Raw genomic sequence first — 24951 nt, forward strand, 5'->3', positions numbered from 1 at the left:
ATTTTTTTCAAACTTTCGCTACGGTCAGCTATAGCTAATAAGTTAATGATGTCAGAAATGAAAAAAAAAAAAAAAAAAAAAATGAAGGTCACCAACTTCGTTTCAGAGATGTAGTGCGAGAAAAATACCCTGGTTTTGAAAAGTTGTGCCTTTGTAACTCAAAATGGTCTCCATGGTTTTAAGTTTAAAGTACTGATTAAAGATGAATAACAGGAGACAAACTATTTTAGCAAATTTTATCTAAGGGGGTATGTACCGTAAATTATTTCAACTGGTGTCATTCTTTTAATTAAATGTAGCCCTTAAAGAAGACATTCGCGATCGTCACACAGCCCGCAAAAAAAGAGTGCAATTCGATGGCGCGTGGACTGAAAAGTAGAAAACAACCAAACTTCTGCCCCATAGATTTTTGTCATTTTTCCGTAAAACGTAGACAAGCAGTAAAGAAAGTGATCCATTGAAAAAAAAGTGGGGGTCACCGAACTAAGAGAGTTATAAACTAGACAAAAGTAGTCGCTGCGGTGACAGAGTCCAAAGTCACGTTTTTGCGTGACAGGTCGGAGAAGTACTGGAAGCTAAACAAGGATACCTATCCCATGATTCACAGCTCACAATGGTTGCTCGATGCTCGATGGTTCGAGTGTTTTGGCTAAAGTCTAAACATTTAATTTGTTTCTTGTAAGCCTACCTTCAAAATTTATACAACTGTTTAGTCGACGTAAAGAAAATGCATATATGACCGCTAGCGTGGCGAAAATGTGAGAAGTAAGCTTATTTACTTACCTAAAATGTTTGGTTAATATGTGGAGACTGATTGTACACAAGATTGGTAATTAAAAAAATTGCTCTCTTGTAAGGTAAGACTTTTGCTTCCCTGAGGACAGGGAAAGGTTGCATGGGAAATTCGAAGACAGACTTGTATATAACTCTTACGACGTTTTCACTCAAACATTTGTTACTAATGTCTGTTCATTTTTATGTTCGAATGCCTCATTCGTTTAGACGCCGTCTGGTTTTGGCTTACGTTTGAACATCCGGTAAAAGCCTTTAATACCTCTCGCTAGCACACTGAGGGGACCATGACATGTATTATGGTAAAACAAGTGAGCAAAAAACAAATTCAGATTGATAACCTTTCTTGTTATTCAAGCGGCGGCCATTTTGAATACTTTAGGCGCGGTCGTCTATCCCGGGGAATGGAACCAAGTTGTAATGTTCGGATTTTTCCGAAGACGTAATGAACCCGAACCAAGAATAACCGAACGATTTTCGAAGGAAAGTCGGTCCCATTCCGAGGGCCTCGGCGTCCATACGTTTCCACATATTTTTTTTTTTTTTTTTGGCCACTTGTAAAGGGATCTTTATTCTTCTTCTTCGTCTTTTAAGCGAGTTTTCGTATCTGGCGTGGCACAATTCTTAGCTTTTCAATCAATACACGTGTATTTGATTTTGATTCAGTTAATGTTGTTACATTAGGTTACATTGTTCAGATGGCTGGCTGACTCATCCTCAATAAACTATTCACATTGAAGGTCTCGTGTTAGTGAAGTCAGAATACACATGATAAAACATGCTATTATTAACGGACTCAAATACAAACCGACATTGCATTGAGAGTGAAATGTAAACGAACAAGACAGTGACAATGGTCATCATAAGCTTCAGTTTCTTCGTATCCAATATAGAGAAAATAATAAATTTAAAAACAAGCCGTTGATTATTCATGGGGAATCAATCTGAAAAATTTACATTCTTATGTATAAATATGTCGTCCTTATAAACCTCATATACAATCAACACCTTAAACGTTGGATTCTACAATAAACACATGTACACAGAAAAATAATACGTTATCACCGCACAAAGTTACAGTATTCCGTACCTGGACCTTGTAAACCTCAAAATATAAACGATAATTTATTGTAAAGCTTACGAAACTTCTAATAACAGTGTTCTAGAATTCGTCATACAATTATCACCCAACTGTGAAATGCCCAAACAATAGTTCGTTGTTTAAAAGGTCCCCCAGGCAATGATTATTTTTTTATTTTTGTATTTTTTTAAGAGCATTCAGCTGCCTAGTGATATTCTACGATATTTTCTGAACACAATTTCAAATAAATATTCCTTCCAATCATTTCCATGTACTTGGGCGGCTAATTGAATAACGCGAATGAAGTTGGGGACTGAATTCGATTTTACGCTGGTAAATGAATACAAAGGCAGCATTGTAGAAACGGATGAAAGTTTCGCGTATTTCAATGATCCAATATAAAACCAACTTTAAGGGTAGTCATGGCGTGCTGTCGACTTCCGCTTTTACTCTTTTTTTCTTTAAGTAACCCACGAGTTGGATTATCTTTCGTTAGTCTAGATGTTGACAAGAGAAGCCAAAGTCAGCATCGGACCATTTAAAACGCATACATCGTCTCCATTCAAGCTTGCGAAAGTGAGAGGAAGCGTCTCGTTGTTTTCAAAGACCACGTCGAGAGCAGTTTTGACATTCACAAGAACGAATCTGATGAACCACAATGGACTTTTCACACTCAGCGCCAAACCGAACGGTTTTTCTCCTGCGATCCTTTGGAGCACAGCATTGACACATTGTCTGAAATTTTGGCACGTTATCGTCGCCTTCGAGGGGAATTGGGATAGCGTGCGACTCGCAAGTACCAACACACATGCCTAACTTCACTTTCGTCTGCTTGCATTTGTAGCCATCTCTCACCGAGATCACCTCCCTATGCTTTATATAGCGGCACATGTTGGTGGACGTAATCGACGCCTGGAACAGTTGACAAGCGAGGATAAACAGCCAAATCGCTGCCACACGATTGCAACTCGGCATTATCTGCTAAGAAAACAATGAATATTTCATGTTTTATCCGCCAGTTATACACTGTTCTATAGGACAATACGTCTGGTATAACATTTGCACTTGCTTTGTCAGTAAGGCTGTTGAAGACTTCGTGGCAGCTTGTTATTAGTCTTATTACCTTGACAATTTCGTCACAGAGACTGCGGTCTAAAAGGAATTGGGCCTGAAACGTCAATATAACGACATGGTGGCGCCACAATTTAGGCAAAATGACACTGAATGTCATTGGGTGAGCATTCACAAGGGTTTGCCCACTATCTATTAATTAAAATGAATTTCACGAGTCGTAAGATGGCAAATTAAAATTGCATCTCCGACCAAGGTATAATGAACTGTTAAAACTAATGGCCCAACAAATATATTGCAAATGTCAAGCTTTGAAGTACCTTTTTATGGGTAGGCTCAAGCGAACAATACGTGGCTGACTCTATGCACAGTGAACAAACTGAGACCGCTTTCCTTTGTACTGATAACACATGACAAAGAGCTGTTGGGTGGCTGACGAAGCTAATGGACCAATAATTACCCATTGTTCATCATGCGTGTGTAACCGTCCTTAACTTATATTCCGCTTTTTTGTTTCACGCTATACACGTCAACAAAATACCAGTATTATATAACAAATATAAACAAAGATTACCAAAAACAATGGCTTTTACGCGGGCGACAAAATCCTACACAGAGACAAGCTAGTTCTACACTAGCAGGCTACTCTCTCCTCCGCAGAGGCTTCTTTGATTGACTAGGAATCTAACAAAGCCTGGGGAGAGGGAAATTAAACGAGTAGAGCCCGAGTTTTTATTTCCCCCGTTTTCCTTCCTTTCCCCTCCTTTTTTCTACGTTTCTCCACTGATGGAGCCTCTGCGGAGGAGAGAGAGCAGGCTACACCACTATGCCGTCAGTATTCTGGTACAATGGCAGCAGAAAATTTTACAACACCGTAAACGAAATATGCACTTGATTTTGCGATTTCTATACCAATACTAACTTTGTCAATTTTTTGTACATCAGTGCAGTATATTGTTACACATGGTGGTTTTCATATTCTCATCACTGGACGCCTTGCCAACATCCTGATATTGCAATGAGAAATTAGTTTTTGACCTTTACATTGGATATCAAGACGCTGAAAATGTGAACAAGGAGGATGGGGTCAAAGACGTGTGTTCTGTGATAATATATTTAATGATTTCTGGAAAGTAAACAAGAATTTTTGGCTGTAAATATATTTTATTGGGTGGTCTGCGTCTTTGATCAGGAACTATCAAATGTTTACGACCCCGGGTGAGCAAAATCAATCATACTTGTAAAATAAACTGATTATGTGCAATCATGCTGTCTGTGGGGCCTTAAGGTCGAAATGAAGTTTCACGAGCCTTGATGGGCACGTGAATATAAGCAAGTGTATACATTCTCATGATCTCGTATTGCAAACGTAAAAAACTAAGCGTAGTCTTTTGCCAGCATCTAAAACAATTTTGCCAAGTCTACTATATATAACTATACAAACATAACGGCCTCTGATACCCTCTTTCGCCTATATTGATATACAGTCACTTTCCCGTACTGTATCACTCTTGTACAGAATTCACGATAACAGCGGTATTCTATTTCCCTTGATAAACACTTAAATACTGTGCAAAACATTTTAACAACGATCTGTATTAATGTCCTATGAAGGCCCTTTATGGGATCAATTAAGGGAGAGAAGTAAATTCCTGTAAAAAAGTGCTGAAGAGGTGCTAAAAATAGTTCAAAGATGACTAAAATAACCTCAGAAAGCGCCTTGATAAAAAGGAATTTTTAAAAAATCACCTGTCTTTGCGAAGCTGGCCAATATAACAATATGTCTTCCAAGGGTAGTGTCATAATTATTTCCTCCACGAATACTCTAGAGACACAATCAGCAGAAGCACGGGTAAATGGTTCTGAAAGCTGACAAGAGGTCAGACAAACCTCCTTTTCAGACGTTTTTGGTTCCCTTTTTATCTTTTATCGTGACTGAATCACAAATGTTTTTGAAATGTGTTGGAGATACGGACCAACAGAACTGTTTAACTTGAAACCCACAATGTGTACTGTGTACAGTTGTGATGCCTTTGGAACGAAGAGAGAGATCTTGTTGATAGGCAGTTCTTCCACTGACTCTGCTGAAAGGAAGCCGACTCATTTGTCGTCCTACGGGATTCACCGACTCTTTCTTATGCTAAATATATGTGGTAAAGGTGTCCATGAAAACTACTCAAGAACCCGCCGTCTCGTGACATCAATTTTTAGCTTCATCTAGCACGTGAACAAACACGCGATTATTTGAGGTCACCTTGCACACACGGCTATCTTGAACTAGGAATTAGCCGTTTGTAGGTCTTTACACAATAACAACGGAGTAGACCACCAATTTCAAACACAGGCTGCATGTGTATCAAACAAGGAGTTTGGAAGAACACTTCTCCCTAGGACTTTGTTTACACTGAGTATTTTACCACTGGCCCTATTAAACTCCCCCATTCTCGAGTCAAGTTTTTCCCTCGGTTTGAGTGTTCGATTTGGTGGGAATCCACTGTCTCATTAGCTAAGTCTGTTGTTGGTATAACTGCATGGCTACACAAACATAATACCGGCGGCTCTAGTAGATTTAATAATCGTCCATACTAAAATATGTAACAGCTCTAAAAGCTTTGTCTAAAAGCTAGTCAGACAATCATTATTACTATAATTTGTATGTAGAAGCCACAGTCTATGAACTTCGAAAAGTTCCTGAAAGTGTTTAGAAGGCCGTTCAGTAGTTCAAGACAGAAAGAAAGAAATTACTCTCATACCGAGTGGAGCTGAGATTCCATTTCTAACCTACAGTACTAATGTACTGGATCCAGTAATGAATTGACATCTCAGTTTTTTCCCCAAAAGATTAATGTATTTTATTTTAATTAAAAAACAATTTATCGAGAGGAAAAAAAAAAACGAACAATCGTAAGATTAAGTTTGTGTATTATCAAAAAGTGCCCCATTGTTTTTGGTTAAAATTAGAGACATCTTTTCCCTGTGTGGGCAGATCTCCGATTCTTTCGACAGCTTCACCGGAGCTGGTAGCGAAGTGAAGGTGACATTTTATTGGGGGGCTGGGCCATTAGCCATTGCCAACAAAATTGCACCTTGGAAGGTGGTCCAGAGACCCGGCCTCAAGGCCAATTCCATTTGCCAAAGCAGTATTCTGAAAATGATAAGTTTCTTTTGGTCTTCATCAAATCTTCCCCAAGCACTACACGAAATGCTATCAATACGAAAGATTGAATAATGACTTCTCAGTTATTAAGACCAGTCACAGCAAGCCTCCCATTGCACCTTAGTACATCTTCCCTCTCTTCATCTTGCCCAAAGTTTACTTCGTAAACTGGTTTTGGAGGAGTAGCACGCACTGAAATATAGCATTGTTCCTAGAAAATATCATTTACCTTTCCCAAAGGGTGACTCTTTGTTTTTCGATGCCTTGCTCCACGGGATGTCCCGGCAGAATCAGCGGACGAGATTTGTTCGGTAATTCAACTATTGATAAAAAGCAAGAACGACTTATCTACCACATAAAAGCAAACATCAACAACTCAGGAAAGACGTCAACTACACATCAGTAATTTTAAAATTGTTAGTTAAAAATATCTCCCGACGAAACGTTCACTTCTGACAATAGTTGCCCTATTTGGGGTTATTATGACTACAAACAGAGGTTATTTACTCCCGAAATGATCGTATTAAAGTTCGGTAAACTCCATAAAAAGTAGTAGTACCTCCATCTCAGGCATTCGGGAATTGAGGTTCTTTTCAAACCCTGTTTGGAGTTAAAAATAACCCTGCAAGAGGAGTTGTTTTGAACTAAATTTTCGCACGTAATATAAGCTTAAAAATAACAGGTAGATCAATGAGTAAGCGAAAAACAAAACAAATCGACGTGCAATTTTCTGGAGACAGTGGAGAAAACTTAAGATCAACTACTCCTTACTTACACGAGTTGACAGTCGGGTTGTTCACGTAAATTGTGTCGATTGATCTATCCGAATGCTGCACGGATATTGCAGATAGTCTCATCAGTTCTGAATCACACTTGTCGATTGAAGGCAAAGTACCTTTTGGTTTTGTATTCTTAAAAACTGTCGATGATGAGAGCCATGACCTCGCCAGTAAACTGGACGTAAAAGCAAATAAACAGCGACCACAGCCCACGTCCAAGATGCGTTATCGTTGCACAAAGCCTAATAACTTCGAGTTAGTGTTTCCATAGGCCAACAAAAGCTATAAGTGCATCCAATTCTTTTGATTGACTATAACATAATGAAACTGCTTGCTAGTGAAAACAACGATGTTAAAATAAGTGGTTCTTACCTTTAATTCTTTTTCAATTGAGTTGCTGTCTTTTAATGCAGCAGACTTATGCCTCGAGGATTGTGGTTACTGTTTCAGTCCTTTAGTGGGCAGTGGGCTTCTGCCGCATCCGATATGAGTAATGTCAGCGCTATTTACGACTTCCACTAATAAATCAGCGATTCCAATCAATCACAAATTGCAAAGGATTGATTTCTATAAACTTCTGCGTCGCGAAACTTTGGGTGACATGCAGCTGACCACAAGATACTGAACTCCTGGGCAGTTCAAAGCGCAGACAACAATTCAACGGGGCCTTTCTGAGTTATTTTGTTAAGTCAGAGCATGGATGCTAAATTGCCATAGGGTTGAACGTAACAATACGACCTCACTGTTGCGGAAAATCATCTCCGTATTATGTACGTTTCAAAACTCGATTCTGTAATTTATGTAAAGTAAATGAGGTATTCACAGCACGTATTCGTGTGGGAACAGAAGCACATCCCTCAAGAGGCTAAGCCAATTAAGGGAGTATTGTTAACATTCATACGGTGTGCAAGCGCGGTGTGCGGTCATCATAATAGGCACAAAACACGCAACAAAGCGCATTTGAGTAGCTCAATCGATAAACGCTTTAAAAGTAAAACTACATTTTAAGTCAAAATGTAATCAATCGCTTACGCTTTCCACGACCAGGAACCATTATAAACACAACGCAACGCACGCGGAAAAGTGAACTGAGATATAAGACACGAACATTACGTTAATTATCTGTATTACAGTTAACACGATAGTCCAACAGTTTGACATTTGGCTATGTGATGCACACCCTATACCTCTAAGTGAAGTGTGAACATTCAACTGAGCGCTTCTGACCGGAACAGAACTATCTTTAGCACTTTGCAAAATGAAATTTCCAATTTTTTTTTAGTCCAGTTTGACCTTGGCCAGAGGCACGGTCGAGAGCGAGTCCAGTGTTAGATATTTGTGCCTTTCCACCGCGGAATACTGCCCCTCAAGCAGTCGACTGATATGTTACCATATCGTTACTTAAATAAAATAGCAGATGACAACTCTTAAAACGTTTTCGAGTAAGTCTCGCTAGTGAAAAATCCTTCCAGAATGTTCGACGCTCCTTGATGCAATGGCATAAAATAGCGCCCACATCAAGAATTGCTTAAGCTAGGATAAGAATGATGGCCATTTGGCGAAGTATATATTGTAAGGTTGGTTAAGGGACATTTATTTTATGACTTTTACAAAGTTATGCTCCAGTAGCAAAGTAAACAATTTGTGGGAAACAACACAATACATCCCAACAAATTCAGTTACTGCAAACTCGGAGAACCTCAGAAAGCTAGCCAATGGTCTCCGCCCCAGTATACTTAAGCTGTGTAAGTTATTCTCTCGCATCTTAAGATACATGGACATATTCCAGTTTTCACATATTACTCACAACAAACCATTAAACATTCCGTACCTTCCATACATACTTATATCAGACAGGTTCAATACCGATTTAATAGAAAAAGGTGTTTTGTCAGCAATTTAACGCCACTCAAGGGTTACGTTTTCAAGTGCTTTATCTGGTCGATTAACAATATCGTGATTGGCTACTCCAGTCTTGGCAGATTTGGCCACCAGAAGAGCTTGTCTTTCCTTAATAGGTCTGCTACTCGTGAATACCTTTTCTCTAGTGGACACGACAACAATAATTTTTTTTGAGAATGATGTATTATTCTAGAAAGTGACGCAGGCATACTCGGAAAAAAGAAATCCGAGTGCTCCTATCAGGAGTCGGACCCAAGACCTTCCAATTACTAGTTCGGATGCTCTACCACTGAGCTACAGGAGACACGTGGGAGCCTAGTTTAATGGCCTTAGCTCCCACGAGTCTCCTGTAGCTCAGTGGTAGAGAATCCGAACTAGTAATCAGAAGGTCTTAGGTTCGACTCCTGATAGGAGCACTCGGATTTCTTTTTTCCGAGTATGCCTGCGTCACTTTCTAGAATAATACATCATTCTCATTCATTCACCAGGCTGGAAATATATCATCACATTTCTTTCAATAATTTTTTTGTCTAGTAAAACCGTGGTGTTGTTTTAATTGACGGTATTTTTGTTAAAACTAAATAAACACGTCATGGTGTTTTGAAGTTTTCAAGCTAACGGCAATTTTCAGCTGAACGCAGGCTATGTACATCACGTTCACGACGTGATGAAGTCTGTTCCTTTTGAGAATCAAGTCAGTTATTTGTTTCTTTTTTTTTTCTAGTCAATGCATGTATGCATGTGGAATACGTTTTTCGGAGTTGTACAGCACAATGTTTTCTAACTTAGGCAAGTTTTCAGAGCGGTATTACGAATAAAGATTCTGAAGGCCCAATGCAATCTTATATAGGCTGATAGCAGCTAGAGCAAAACCACATGCAGCTGTACAAGATTTTCAATTCAGTATTACTTTATTTACAGTTATTTACATTTGACGGTGATGGTTATGGTGGTATAGAAGAACAACATTAACATGCAAACAAACCAACTGTTCAGTACTGTACTGATAAATCAGCATTCTAAGGTACAACCATCGATTTGTTTTCTCTTCTTTGTCCTTAGCGTCCGATCAGAGTTCACTTGTCTTTGGAACTCTGAACAGCCTAGCAGCAATAATCACCGGCTGTGTGTCTGCTTCACAACATGTAATTTTGAAAGCAAACAGTTCGGAACCTTGGTTAAAACGACGTCAGATGGAGTCCTGTTAATCGACAACATATTGACTCTCCAGGTACCCTTTCTTGATCGAGAATATCAAGACTTCAAGAGCGTTTGCAATAGCTTCCTCTGTAACACCCGTTCCACAACATCCAATGAAAGCACTCATTTCAGAACGTTGGTTAAAAAGGCGACAGATCAACAAATTACTTCTGTCAATGTACAACATATTGACTCTCCAAGTGCCCTTTCTTGACCGAGAATGTATTTTGAAATGGACGTTTGCAATACATATACATAGCTACCTTTGTAACGCCCTTTCCACGACATCCAATAAAAGCACTCATTTGCTTAAAATGGCGACAGATCTGATCGACTCCTATCAATGTACAACATATTGACTTCCCTGTGTTCCCTCTCTGTCGTTTAAGACTGTCAAGACTTGATGGACGTTTGAGCAACAGGCTAATATTAAATACAGGCTAAAGTTTGACAAGTTCCAAGAGGCATGTATATCAGACATCTGAAACGGCACTGAAGTCGTTTTAGAAGTTGATCACACCAAACAGGGTTGGAACCATTCGCAAGCTATTCAGCTGAGCGGTGAGTGATGCTCCATAAGCTTTAACAGATCCCAAGTCATCTTCTACTTTTTGTAGCAAATTCTGCGAAGTGAGAAATGTCAAGAGAAATTGTCAGATATATGTCTTCAGCAAGGTTCAGTATTAATGGCAAACAAAAGTACATAAAGCAAACAGGCAACCAAATAATATTCAGAAGTACTTAGCTGTCGTGCAGTTTCGTGAGTGCTTCATTCATTATCGTTACTGTGATGTGAGGATTGACTTCAGTGTACAACAGACAAAAGGTGCTTACGCTTGATCTAAACCCCGTATCTGAATACAAAACTCCGGGGTTTACTGTAATAGTTACTATTTTAGATGTAAAAATGTTGCAACTTCACTACAACGACAGAATTTAAATCAATATATACACGCATGTGAAACTCACAACCTTTTGAGGTTTAGTCAACACCGAATATTTTTTTTAAGTGTATAATAAATTTATTGTGTCAACACCTAAAATACATTTTGAAAACGTTTCCAAGATTGGTGTGAGGGATCGTATTAAAACACTGTGGCTTACATGTAAATTCCAATTTTTGTAATACTTTTTAGATTGTGTATTTTCTTAGTATAGTGTCATCTGACCCGTTGTTTGATTGTTTTTTTTTCCTCAATCGCCATTTGGTTACTACGTTGTAAAAAAACGGAGGCTTCAAGATACCAAATGAAATATGTCGCATACATTGCACCATGTATCAACAATTATTTTAAAACATAATCCTGTCAGAGTGCTACTAAAAATATGAAATGCCACTGTTAATCGAGCTGGAGTGAAAGGGTTATATGTATTGTACTTTGACTTCTGTTTTTGGGAATTGAATCGAAGATGGAGCTAGAGGCAAATATATACAAACCTGAAGAAGCAAAAGAAACAAGGGACATAAACTATAGTACCTTCAGTTCTTCCATTTCTTTATTAAGTGAAATGTTCTCCTGCTGTGACGAGAGAACCACTTTTCTCAGTTCTCTAAGTTCTAGCTCGCGATCTGTTGAGAAATGTATGAACGAAGAAACTGTTTGAACCTCAATGAAATTTCTGTTGTTCCATTCCCCTAAGCCTCGTAGCCAAGTACGAATTTTAATATATCGAAATTGGTCTGTTATTATTCAACACATTGCAACACTTCCCAAATATGGTCATGGTGTACTCGATATTCGTCGTCTGTACACAACAGATACCCCTGCGATAAACATAATTTCTTGTGTCCGGGATAAAAATGACAAAATAAGATCGTCTCCAGCTTTTCTGCAATAAAGCTTTGCTTTGCTATCTATGTGTTGAATAATAAACAATTATCCATCCTTGCACAATCTTGCGGAATATCCCCCTGACTTTAGTCAACTCTGCCCACGGCCTCCTCGCCTAAGTATCAGGCGATATCGAAGGGAAATTGTCAAATGCATGTAAATAATGTGCAACGTGGACACACAATCAAATTATATTACAGCATTATCAATAAAACAAGTGGTTTTCAATGAGTTCCTTCAAACCAAACCCAAAGTAATCACTATAACCAATCAGTATAGTCGTTAGAAGCGCAGGAAACCAATCAGAACTCAAAGCAAATTCCTGTAACCTGCACCAAGCGCTGGAAAGTGCGTGAGAGAAAAACACTACTGGTTTGGCCTTTGTTTCTCATTGCTTGAAAAAGTGGCGCGAGTTTTGCTAACCAATCACAGAGCGTAGTAGGGTAACACCAAAGCAAACGCGAATGACTTTCGACACTTAATCGAAAACCGCTCTAACTAATACAATGTCTTCAGGGTGATTTCAAGGTAAAGTCTCCCGCAGCTTAAAGGCCTGCAGATGCCCATGTTCAGATTAGCGTTTACTTACTCAAGTTCTGCTCCAAGAACTTCTCCGTGAATTGTGCGACGGAAATCATTGCTTCCGTTTCTGATGGCAACAGAGCACCACTTTGATCAACATGCACTGTGTCAGCAACAGGCAGGTCGGGAGTGTCATTGATAATTTTGTCAGTGCCGCTAGCATTTTGTTCCGCTTCGCGTTCAAATTCACCAGTCAACATCAGGAGATGCTGCTTTCCGAAAAGGTGTTCCTTCTTGTTGTGCAGAGAGCTAAAGAACTGGTTGCACACTCTGCAGTAAAGCTCGTTAGTATCGTCTTCCTAGTGAGCCACAAAACAAGTTAATTAGCCCTTTCATAACATCGTTCTCTCAATTGATCAAATGAATAAGGAGGTTAGTTTCTAAATAAACTGTTTTGCTGCGACAATGGGGAGTAGAAACGAATGATTGGTTTATCAACAGAGTTGATAACTAAATGAAAATTGGCCACCGTAAAGAGATTCGATTGCTCACGTTTGGAAAGCTCTGACGAAGGGCTAATGCTCGAAACGTCAGCACTCGAATCTCTTTACGGTGGCCAATTTACCTTTAGTTATCAACTCTATTGATAAACCAAGCATTCGTCTCAACTGATCACTTTGATGAAGAAAAGAACTCTTTGGATAGCAGCCGAGTTTCTTCACTGATGTACGAATGGGAATAAAATAAATTTTTTCAAAAAATGCCTTGAGCCAAAAGGAAATTTCTTACCACTTGATCACTCAGTAGCAAGCTTGAGGGTACTTCTTCAGTAGTGTCCACTCCTGTAACAAATTACATAAGAAACAATGCATAAAAAAACTAATGTTCGGTGTACTGTAGATAAGGGGTTAGTTTCTAAAGAAAACGTGGTGATGCATCGCTCTGATGAAGGGCTAACGTTCGAAACGTCAGCAATTCGAATCACTTCGTGTTTTCCAAATTACCTTATCAAATTCGCTCTGACGAAGGGCTAACGTTCGAAACGTCAGCAATTCGAATCACTTCGTGTTTTGCAAATTACTTTATCAAATTCGCTCTGACGAAGGGCTAACGCTCGAAACGTTGAGGATTGCCTTGTTAAAACCAAATATTCGTAATCTTCGGTGTAGTTCGTAAATCAGTTCATTTGTGAAGGAGACCATTGTATATTAAAAACAATAACAATAATTCTCAGCGAAATGCGCGCGGAACGATTGCATTATTAACTTTAAGTATAACTTTCAGAGGCTTATCACGTTGTTGATCACTGGCAGTGAGCTTCGGTCGCAGATCGGTTCACTTTAAATTTTTACCGCTGCGAAAACTCTCCACTTCAATCATATTACACGTTTCTATTTTGTTATTACTTTGTGAAAAAAATTAAATTTACTGAAAGTGTCAGCCATTCACATGGAAGCACAAAAGCTAGTGAGCAGCACTTTCAGTCAGGAACTCAGGAACTCGAGGAAGTTTGTTCGCCCCCTTTGTAAGACCGTTCGTTGTAAGAAGAGTTTTGTTAGGAGCTTAGCATACAGTTTATGAACATTTAGTTAATTTTTAACCTTGAGATATATTTTTAATTCTATTTTATTCACTTTTATGATTGTTAGTCAAGACGTAATTCAGCCTATGGCTGCAATGTCTGAATAAAGTATCTATTCTATCTATTCCATTCAGACCTTGAAATTACGACGTACTTTGATGTGGACATTTACTGCAGAGGTACTCCTTACCGACAATGTTCTTCATTTTCTTAGCGCTCTGTCGCTTCACAAATGCCTGATATTGCGCTGACCGTTGGTAGATTTTAAGTTCTTCGATGTAGCGCTTTTTGTCTTCTTCGGCTTCATCCAAGTATTTCTTAATTTCCCCAAAGGACAAAAAGACAAAAGATAAAACGATGCAATTACTGTATGTGTGTGTAGGCAGTTAAATGCAAGTTAAATTCTTACTGACAGCACAACCAAGCTTATGGTGACTGGTTATATATATCTAGGACACAAATGCACAATGCAAACGCCATTTTCGTATCTGTCCCAGAAAATAATGGCAAGGGCCCAGTTGTTCAAAGTCCAATTAAGCTAATCCTGGATTAACGTGAACTTTGATTCGAGTTTAATTACTAATCGGTAAAGATTCTTACAAAAGATTTTTGCCCCTCAGTTTTGGCTTAGACGTTTCTTTACCTTTTTTTTTAACCACTTTTAAAGAGCGAGATGAAAAACTCGATTAACTTTCAATCAAAGATTAGCGTTAATCGGCTTTCGAACAACCCGGCCCAGGATTGTAGATACATGTATGGCCAATGCACTTGACTTGTGTGCTGTGGTGACTAAGAGAGCAAGGACGAAACGAAGTGCAGATGAGCAAAGTAGTCAGGGCTAATTGCGGCCCCCTTAGGGCGTCCCGTTTCTATACTAGACGCATTTTACGTCTGAGGTATTGAAGTCGTTTGTTAAGTGCGTCTCTACGACGTACTTATCAGAAGACGTTAAAGTCGTCAGACGTTAAATGAGTCTGTCTTATTTACCGTTTTCATATTAGTCTCAGACGATTTTAACGTCTCTAGCACAAAAACAGCCATTCTGGTCAGGTAGGTGCACGCAGTTGGAATACTTAAGTTAAAGCCCAATTCTGCATAACAAAATGCAAGACATGAAATATCGACATTATTTGATGAATTAACCATGAAATGTACTATGCTGTCTAACGAAATACATGTACATGTAACTACGAATATTTGGGAATTAAATAATAAGTTAATAACAATTTAATATACTATAAAACTACATAATAAAAAAATCACATATATATGAATCTAACAAAAGCTCATTAAAAAAACAAAAATGCGTGCTTAAACTTTACGTCAGTACGAATATTAATGATAAACTAAACTATTCCAAAGTTTTGGTGCCGCAGCCAAAAAGGCTCGGTCATGTCTATGTACATAACATGTACTACACCTCAAACCAAAAAAGTCATCAGTCAGGTGAGTACAACGCCACGATAAAGTATTAATCACGAGTTATTTGCCAAAGTCTTTACTGAAAATCATCATTTGAAGCATGCGCTCACATTTATAATTACAAATACATGTATGTTAAAATGAGAATAATTATAGTCATATTCCTAAAATGCATGTATTTTTACTATTTTAAAACAACACTACTGCAAGCATTAAAAGTGGCATTTTTTTCACCTGCAGAAAATTCTACCAGATAACTCTCCCCTAAACGTTTCTATTTGAAGAAGTATACTGAATGTTGCATGCATGCAACAAAAAAAAAGATAGGTCACCACACAAAACTTCTAGATAAAAACACATGTTTGATAGAAATTTGGATTCATTCCTGAAGTTGACGTGTGCACCTTAGCTATGGAGTGGGTGGGCAACGCGTGCACGACTAAAAACCCTTCTGAGCCCTCCCTAACCCAAACAGCCACGATTCTCACAGTTTTTAGGGCTCCGTGTGCTATGCGCTTCCTGTACGCTCACTTTTGTGCGGCACTGTTCGTAGTTCCATTGAACCAGGAGGCACATGAATGCACAAATTAAAGCACTTGTGTAAGTAGCCTGTATATTTCACACACCTGTTTTTCTTCTTGTAGAAGGTTACTCCATTCCAATCCTAGCAACTTGGTTATTTCTGGAAACGTCAACTGAGGATGCTGCTGCTTTAATTCAGCGCGGCGACTGTTAATGAATCTCACATATCTGCATTAATTAAAGAGAAAAACTATGAAGAAACTTCTACAAAGCAAGATACAATGCTATATCATCGTCATCATCATCATCATCATCGTCGTCGCCGCCATTGTCGTCAACATCATCATCATTATCATTATTATTATTGTTATTATTATTATTATTATTATTAATTACTTAATTAGAATATGATCATATGATTTTTCTTTATTACAAATAAGAATAAGAAATACAAATAAGAATATTATTTTGTTTTTTCTTTAAAAAAAATTGTGCTTGAAAGTCCCTTTTTTAATCAAAATGAATTGTAAATAGATTTTAATAGTTCTTTTTTCTACTTTTAACTTGTAAATAGCAATTTGCTTGGAATATGTTAATAAAAATATTATTTTATTATTTAAAAAAATATTATTATTATTATTATTATTATCATTACTTTTATTATTGTTATAATTATTATTACTTTTATTTTAATTATTATCTTTATTTTATAGAATTTTGAACTTCTATTATTAATTATATCTATTTCCTCTTCTTTTATTAAGGTTAAGTTACTTCTCTTTTTATTTAGTGTTTTGATGAATTAATTGGATTTTTTGTAACAGCAGGTTGACTGTAAATAGGATTTTAATTGAGGTTTTGTAATAAAGATTTTACTTATTATTACTTTTATTATTATTATTATTATTATTATTATTATTATTATTATTATTATTATTATTATTACATGTACTATTATCATTAATACACTGCCTCTGCCTGAAAAACAGTCATAGAATATCGCTCTAATGATATATGGGATGGCCTAGTCATGACTTCTGTAGCACAGCAGTAGAATATCCGAACTAGTAATCGGAAGGTCTTAGGTTCGACTCCTGTTGGGAGAACTCAGATTTTCTTTTCCTGAGTATGCCTGTGTTACTGACTGAAAAAATGCATCTATCATTTTATTCACAAGGCTTAAAACATAACATCGCATTATTATCTTTCAAACGTTATTGTACTTGATTGTGAAAGAACATAACACTTACTGCATAAACAACTAAATTATACACATGTATTGGGCCACAAACGAGAACAGTAGTGGTACAAAAAGCTATAACGTGCAGCTTCTTTATGTGTATGGCAAGTTGACACTATCTAGAAAGACTTACCCAGTTATTGGGGCTTTTGGTTTATTCAAATCTCCAAAGTCTTTCTTCCGCTTTTTGCCCTTTGGCCAACCGCCTTTTCGCTTCTGTCAAAAAAAGTCCGGAAAAAACAAACGCCTTTAAACTTAAAAAGATGCTTCACTGCTTGTGCCAGTCAGAAGAATCGAGCATCAACTTGAACAATTAACAGTCCACACTCTGTTCTACATACAGTACAATTGTACATGTAACTTTCTAATAAACATACATTCAAGTGTATACAGTGTAAATTCATTCACATACACATGTACAGTGAGCTAGAATGTACACAATACAGAGTGTAATTATAAACAGAACTTTTTCAAGTTCTTCTTGTGTACTTTAGAAAAGTCACTAAAAACTAATTATAGTTTATTGTTCTGAGGAAAAAAACCTAAATATTTCCTTGCTGGTAGTGTAAGAGAAATTTCATATTAAAAGCAGGTTCTTTGTCAAATAGTTGAGCAATTTTGGCCAAAAAACAGTTAATACTTCATTATTACGAATTTGGCAGTGCTATGCATGAAAGTTTGACATACTCAGAAGCTGCCAATACACCAACTAATTATTGTAAATAAGTGCACGACAAAGTGGCAAGAAAAAGTATAGTGTAATTGATAATTATGTCATGTATAGTCTATAGGGTATAGTTCTTGACATTTCGACTATTACATGCATTTTCATATGTTATTGGATGTGCATGATGTGCTCTCTTTTAATTTTAATATTAATAATAATTATCAGTCACAAACTCCATTCTTATCTTCAGTATCTGTGGTGTACATGTACAATGTATATGTATAAAGGCAATTAATGCACGTCCTACATGTTACCTATACATGTAAATACATAATTTAAGGCAAGACACAAATTAAATTTCATTTATTATTAAATTAATTAATAATAAAGATCAGTGAACTTGTTTGAGGATGTACATGTAAGTGTGTTATTATTTAATTATTATTATTATTATTATTATTATTTAAGTTGATGATCTAACAAGTGGATATTCAGCAGAAGCATGTGGCACATTTATGTGAAGCTTTATTAGCACTTTTCTATTCAAATTATTTAAAACAACTAACTGAATTAATATCATGGGTGACAAATTACTTCTTGATCTTGGAGGGAAATATATAATTTGACGTGTGAAATTACAAAATTGCTATGGCAAAGTTTCTTGATACAATAATTAAGTAAAAATCTCACGATTGAGAGCATAATTTGTCACCCATCATGATATTAAAAGATAATCAAATGATAAACTTGTAAAATTAGGACATAATCTCATTTGCATTTCATCAAAGTTATAATTTTTTTATTAGAATTTTAACAAAATGTGCGAGAAATTATTTCCTAATTTCACACATCAGCATTTGATTACACATTACTAACCCTACCCACAGAGAAAGTTGCCAGGGCTCGAAATAACGGCCGGTCAACGGACAATGTCCGGACTGATTTGGGAGTTGACCGGTCAACCTTTCGTCTTGCCGGTCATGTACATGTAATGCCCTCGAATACACATAAGCTTATTTTCATTTTGCTGCTGTAATTTACTTTTGTTGTTGACAATGAGTGCTTTAAAGTGCTCTAACGTTTTTGGAAATATATAACGCCAGTTTTGGTTCATGGGCCCCTGTTTTAAGAGTTATTTATTTTATATAATTTGACCGGCCAGAAACGATACGTGACCGAGCTAAAATGAATTGGGCCGGTCATCGTGTCCGGAGACTCTCCAGAAATTATTTCGAGCCCTGTCAACTGCCACTTGTTTGCTACATTTTGGCACAAAAACATGTACAATGAACACGTATGCTTTGCCAAATCATACCACATGGTACAGTTTTATACACATACATGTGCAATGTACATATAGAGGATATTACACGGCAGTGCAAAGTTATGAATATTATTTTCAAGTGGCACAAATGAACGCAGCGAGTGAGCAAAAATTGTTTTAACACAAGAAAATAAAATTCATGTTCTTCAAGCCACCGTGTAATTTTCTTGTTACTATACAGCTGTACATATAAAGACAAATCTGTCCCTCGCCATTTTTCACTGACTTTTTGCACAAACAACCACAGGAAATGACGTCATCAATAACCTCACTAGTGAGGATATGGAAAATATGCCACTAGGGTCCCGGATATAGTTGCATGTCTATGAATTTAACAACTGGTGTGTTTTCCAGTAAAACACTCATGTCTACATATAATTATTAATAATATGTTCCACATACCTTGGGATCAGCAGTAGAGGCATTGTTTGATGTTCCTTCTGTCAATACCCCACCGTCAGTTAAACCAGCAGAGGAAGGAGAAATATGATCCACATTTATTGTCAACTCGTGTGCATCATTGACATTTGGTGTCTGGCCTGTCACATCCTCGTCATTTGCTATGTCTGCTTCATGTTGAATGGCATCAACCTGTTGCTGCTGCTGGACGGCAAACAGCTGGCTTTCAGGAACTGTCACAACGGCTACTGGATTGTTTAGCACTGCACCTGAAAGTACCAATTGCAATATAGTTATAAAATATAATCTGTATTTACATGTACTAGGACAATGGATGCACAATGGTGTCAAGAAACATGGAAATAATTACCAAATCATCGACTCTCATGAGTGAGAATACACTGTAAGTACTGTTAAAGGAAATAACAGTGCACAAGGAACAGCTCCACATTTAAAATGTACTACAAAGAACATTAATTTCATTGAACAGATGTTGATAAAGGGAAAATATCAATTTTGAAAGAAGTGCCATGGGAGATTGTTTAAAGAAGTAATAAATTATTATGGCTGGTGAGGGCCAATCAGGTTGGCATGCTACAGGCCAATGCTAGATCTGTCAACCAGATTTATCTGATGCAGCCGTTTCTTTAACGTCTCTTAATACAGTCTCTTAAAAAACTGAAATTATGTACACTGTACTTGTACATGTAACCATCTTTAGCAAACCTCACCAGTGAAAAGAAAAATTTGAGAAAAAATAACTGTGCATAAGATATTATTAAGGCTGAATTAATTTACTCCGAATTAATTGCAAAGGATGATAAACTGTGAAAAGTGCAATCTAGCGCAATCCAGTCTACTGATGTGCATACTAACTTCCTTTTTAACGAAAAAATATGAAATTATTTTTGAAATATGCCCCTGGAGAGCTTCTTTAAAGAAATAATATAATGGCAATATTATAAAATAATATATATTGTATATAAAAATAATATTATGGTATGCAATTTCAAATTGGATATTAATCCTGTGCCAAATCTATCAAATGTATCTGATACAACTATCACTAAGTCTTAATATTACATACACTAATATTATAAGTACAGCTGTAATTGTGCATTTGAACCAATCTCTTTTGTACAGGTTGTATATGTGGACAACAGTCCAAGTCATGTAAGAACATTATGTACAGTTAACAATGGCCATCACCAATGAACTTGGTGGCTTTGCTTGTTGCCTGTATTGTAAGAATGTTAACTCAGATTAAGTAATCTTCAGTCTTTGTACCACGCCAATTAGAGATTGGAATAATCTACCACATAATGTCATAGAAATTGCGGACAATGCTAAGTTCCGCAAATTATTGTTATTTATGATTCTCTAGAAATTCGCTGACCCAAGATGTAAATAATATCATGCATTTAATGAACGAGGGTACATCAAATAAATAAGTGAAGTGAGGCCCTGTCTTTTGATGCAGCCTGGGCTTTGCCCCAAAGGAGCCCTACAGTATCTCTTCGAGCTCAGAAATGAAGGTTCTTTTGGGTCGTTCTTAGTCTCCCTCATTCTTGTTTTTCAGCGGATGACATATGTACATGTATAAATTGTGGTTGATCAAACCAGTTTATTTTTTATTTATTTTCCTTTGTGCAGTATTCATTACCATAATCTGAGACAAAGGGAAATAAAAATCAAACTTGTTTGAAAAATTTTAAACCAAAAAAAGATTTTCAAACCACAACATTAATTATTCCTTGATGCAGTTTTTGACTGAAAGTACATGTAAGTTCATGTAATGAAAGTATGACTGTATCCAAAAAGATGATTTTTACCTGGACAGGTAAGAGTACCACTTGAACTAACAGCAAATGTTGCAACTCCATTGCCTGGTAGTGGAACACTCCTGAAGGAGAAGATAACACAAACATATACAGCTGTATATTGCAGCATTTACACTGAAATTAAAATAACACATGGCTCACACTCTATATATACACTGTATTGACTTTCATACAATTACATGTAACCTCAGATGTGTCTCCAGATAATAAATAATGTTAAAGAGTTCAAAAGCATGACTATTCAACTGTGACTCAGATCCCAAGTAAGTTTACCTAGTCTTAAGGACGGTGCCTACTAATACCAAAGTATTTTTGTCCGGTTTATGACTATGCGGGAAAAGCAGATCTTAGCAAGGGCTATTGGAATCCAAAAAGAAAATTGGGGGTAACCATGCATTTTTTCAGAGATAACTAAGCAATCATAATCTCTAAAAAGTGCCAAAATATAAAGCAATGTATGGGATTTTTTTTCCTAAATTAAAGCTTAATTATCTCTGAAAAATGCATGGTTACCCTCAATTTTCTTATCAGATACCAAAAGCATTTGCTAAGTTCTGCTTTCTCCGTATAGTTTTAAACCGCGCAAAAATATTACTGTATTAGTAGGCACCACCCATAGGAAACCCGAGTATCTCGAGATACGCAGAACGTATGCACAGTAACAATAGTAGGCACCGTCCTTAACAGCTCATTCTGAGTTCCAGACTGACTATTCTCTTGTAGGGCATTGATTACATGTATTTTGTTTTCAGAATGATTGTTGCAAATGTCACAATTTTGTCAATCAATCACTGTTCTGACAGCACTTGAATCTCTTTATGGTGGCCAATTTACCTTTAGTTGCATGTATCAACTCTGTTGATAGATCAAACATTCATTTCCACTCCCCACAAATGCAGCACCACAGTTTCTTTAGAAACTAATCCCCTTAATCACTGCATGTTCATACTTTGCAAACAGCAATAATTACATTAATAATATCACACCTTCGAAACTGTTTTGATGAACGTTTTGAGCGAGTAATTTACTCACGAAGGCAAAATCGTGTCTAAACTCCCAAAAACTAGGAAAACACACGCACAAATCTACTATACCAAAAGACAAATCCAGCTCAAATTTCCCACCCCGATTAAATTGCTCACTCCCCACACACGGTACTGACACTCAAATGTCCAGGGAATACTTGGGGGAGGGGATGTTGAAGGTTCGAATTTATTGATACAAGAGTTTGAGAACTTTTATTTTCTCACGTAATAGTAATTTTTTACTTGTATAAAGCCTTTGTCAGGAATTTATAAATGTAGTAAGCTACAGTGTGCGGTACAGTGTTTACAAGTCTCGTTCATAATTATTATATATTGCATAAAATAAAATAAAATAAAATGAACAGTAGCCTCTTAAAACTTATGCTTGAGCTTATACGAGGAATTGAAGTTAGTATAATAAACGCAAAAGCCTTAAATGCGCAGATTGTAGAAACATATCAAGACTTCAACAACCGGCCATCAGCTTAAAAAGTTAAGCTTAATTCAAACACCTACCTTGAAATGTCCGAGTAATTTTGAGTCACAACAACCTCTGCAAAACAATTCACCGTAGATGACGGTGTTTCAAAACTACTTTTATCGGCCAGTGACTCCTGGTTAGAAGTAAAAGTTGGCATAAAACTCAACGCAGCAACAGGCGAGTTTACAGGCTCCATTTTGAAAGATGTGAAGTGTTCCCGCACTCATTTATATAAGCGGTCTGTATGGTGCGCCATTTATGAGTAGCACAGTGTCCTATGAACATTTCGAAATTCCCGAACCGACTGAGATCTGGGTACGGGATTATAAATAAACCCCTTCAGGCGCCTGGTATGTCGGCTGATATTGCCCGCGGCTGAGAGATTGTCCGAGAAATGAATATTTGGCCGAGAAGCAAAGCTTCTAGGGCAAATGTGAAATTTAATGGGTGGGTTGTAATTGGTTGTACCCGACCCGACCCCCGCGTAGCCTACGTGTAGCCGTACCCACCCCTAGTCGTTATTTAGAGAAACCCAGTACCCAAATCGGAGGGTGTAACTGCTGTATTTCCGTGTAACAGCGTTTCCGCAGACTTATTTACTTTAGATTGAAGTTCTCGCGAATTCACACTTCGGCAGGATCTTTGCCCAATCACAAGCTTTGCGCAATTGGGACTTCAACTTTCGCAGGAAGTAGTAATCTAACTGACCTATCTAGCCCGATGGATCTGTGAAATATGTAGGCTTAGCATGGGAATTGCTGTAGGCGCCGAGTAACTCCGCGGTCCCCTGGGACTTCCCTTAAATCGACTGGCAGAAACTAAAACCTTGTACAGTCAAACCTCTTTATTACGGACGCCAAGGGGACAGGAATAAGTGTCCGTATTATAGAGGTGTCCGTTTTAGAGGGGAAGGCTCGGTCTCTCAGGGACCAAGTGAACTGTCCGTAATAGAGAGGTGTCCGTAAGGAGAGGTTCCACTGTACGTAAGTACCCCATTACGGCAGTGCAGAGTAGCATGCATCAAGAAAGTCGACATACAAGTATACAACCTGCAAAAGGTGCATTTTATTGGCCTACTGTCTTCACTAAAAGACTAAAGGACACTGCCAGTAATAAAATGTGCAGAGTAATCGCGAAGATACAAAAGCCAAGCTATTCTCTGAATGTCCCGCTAAACTGGAAACGTTTTTGACTAATTCAAATTATATACTGAGGTTTTGTTTATTTCAGTATTTTGGACCGTAGTATACGCTTAATTAACGCGATTTTCGCCAAAACCCGGCCAATCGATATCGTGACTTCCTTTACCCGTGTTTGCATTTGACGTCACTTGTGATATTGGCTTTGAAGTTCTGATTGGTTCATGGTGTAGCCAATAAGAAAACAGACGACCTTTCTCTGCACCACGTCTCGAAGCTTGCTGCGAGCCTACTTCCGTCTTAAGGCGCCTGTCTGAAATCCATGGAAAAGCACTCTAAGAAACTCTAATTGGTTTAGAAAAGTGAAAATTCTTCATTTCTTTACATTTCTTTTGTTCTTTCTTTTTCGTTTACTTCTCTTATTTAGTTTCTTTATTGACACAAAATCTAAGGGATTATTTGGATCAAAGAAAAAAACAAACAATGCCCCCAACCAGACGACATCAGTCCATTTTCGATTGTTTTAGGTCATGCATTGTTTTCTATGGGTCGTAAATGAGTTGTGTCGATTAATTTTCTCGCGTTTTAATGAAGAATTTACTCCTATGGGACGTACCTATTGTCAACTGTCCAAATAACTATAGCAGCGCTAATCCTGTTTTCTTAGAAACGTGTCTTTTGTTTGCGTCTGGACTGTCACCAGGTAGAAAATACAATTTAATTTTGCGTTGAGCAAACAATCATGGTGTCCTTGAACCATCATCAACCAGAATACAATTATTGAATGATGCGCGAAAATAACCTTCCAAAGAAAACAAAACAGCTGGGACCAAAGAATTTGGTATCGGATTGTTGTGGCTCGTGTGAGGATAAAGAAGGAAAAAATCAACGATTAGAGGTTACATTCGTTGTCCCCGAAGAGAATTTGGGACAAGTTGACAACGCCGCCACCAACAAAGACCTAATTACTTTG

The 24951-nt window shown here is 37.4% G+C and overlaps 2 protein-coding genes across 6 annotated transcripts; both read right to left on the reverse strand.

The window, feature by feature from the left end:
* Positions 1–1413: 1413 nt before the first annotated feature.
* On the reverse strand, positions 1414–8118 carry LOC146476724 (uncharacterized). 5 transcript variants are annotated; one of them, XM_085114208.1, is made up of 4 exons: positions 6877–7196; positions 6331–6421; positions 4694–4769; positions 1414–2854 (listed from the first exon to the last, which is right to left on the reverse strand). In XM_085114208.1, the coding sequence occupies exons 1-4, from the start codon at positions 6956–6958 to the stop codon at positions 2474–2476; spliced, it is 630 nt and encodes a 209-aa protein (XP_084970334.1). In that variant the 5' UTR covers positions 6959–7196; the 3' UTR covers positions 1414–2473. The 5 variants fall into 5 exon arrangements, 3 of the variants coding, with proteins under 3 accessions (XP_084970334.1, XP_084970336.1, XP_084970335.1); XR_014865537.1 differs by lacking the exons at positions 4694–4769; positions 6877–7196 and adding an exon at positions 7253–8118 and having other exon boundaries at positions 1414–2851; XR_014865536.1 differs by lacking the exons at positions 4694–4769; positions 6877–7196 and adding an exon at positions 7253–8118.
* Positions 8119–9669: 1551 nt separating this feature from the next.
* LOC146476725 (uncharacterized) lies at positions 9670–23052 on the reverse strand. The gene is made up of 10 exons (XM_085114206.1): positions 22875–23052; positions 21325–21395; positions 19496–19761; positions 17236–17318; positions 15967–16090; positions 14109–14235; positions 13126–13178; positions 12404–12695; positions 11461–11552; positions 9670–10605 (listed from the first exon to the last, which is right to left on the reverse strand). The coding sequence occupies exons 1-10, from the start codon at positions 23033–23035 to the stop codon at positions 10486–10488; spliced, it is 1389 nt and encodes a 462-aa protein (XP_084970332.1). The 5' UTR covers positions 23036–23052; the 3' UTR covers positions 9670–10485.
* Between the last annotated feature and the right edge of the window lie 1899 nt (positions 23053–24951).

This window comes from Pavona decussata, unplaced genomic scaffold (assembly GCF_977016875.1).
Source record: "Pavona decussata unplaced genomic scaffold, jaPavDecu1.1 SCAFFOLD_73, whole genome shotgun sequence".
NCBI lineage: Eukaryota > Metazoa > Cnidaria > Anthozoa > Scleractinia > Agariciidae > Pavona > Pavona decussata.

What these genes read in the sequence shown, in the direction of transcription:
- LOC146476725 (XM_085114206.1), bottom strand. Translation starts at nt 23,035, where the DNA reads ATGGAGCCTGTAAACTCGCCTGTTGCTGCGTTGAGTTTTATGCCAACT. An exon ending in CCTCTACTGCTGATCCCAAG is followed by an intron (nt 17,319 to 19,495) that starts GTATGTGGAACA and finishes TTTTTTTGACAG; the next exon opens with AAGCGAAAAGGCGGTTGGCC. An exon ending in CCAAAAGCCCCAATAACTGG is followed by an intron (nt 16,091 to 17,235) that starts GTAAGTCTTTCT and finishes TAATTAATGCAG; the next exon opens with ATATGTGAGATTCATTAACA.
- LOC146476724 (XM_085114208.1), bottom strand. Translation starts at nt 6,958, where the DNA reads ATGAGACTATCTGCAATATCCGTGCAGCATTCGGATAGATCAATCGAC. An exon ending in AGAGTCACCCTTTGGGAAAG is followed by an intron (nt 4,770 to 6,330) that starts GTAAATGATATT and finishes TTGTGTCTCTAG; the next exon opens with AGTATTCGTGGAGGAAATAA. An exon ending in GGCCAGCTTCGCAAAGACAG is followed by an intron (nt 2,855 to 4,693) that starts GTGATTTTTTAA and finishes TTGTTTTCTTAG; the next exon opens with CAGATAATGCCGAGTTGCAA.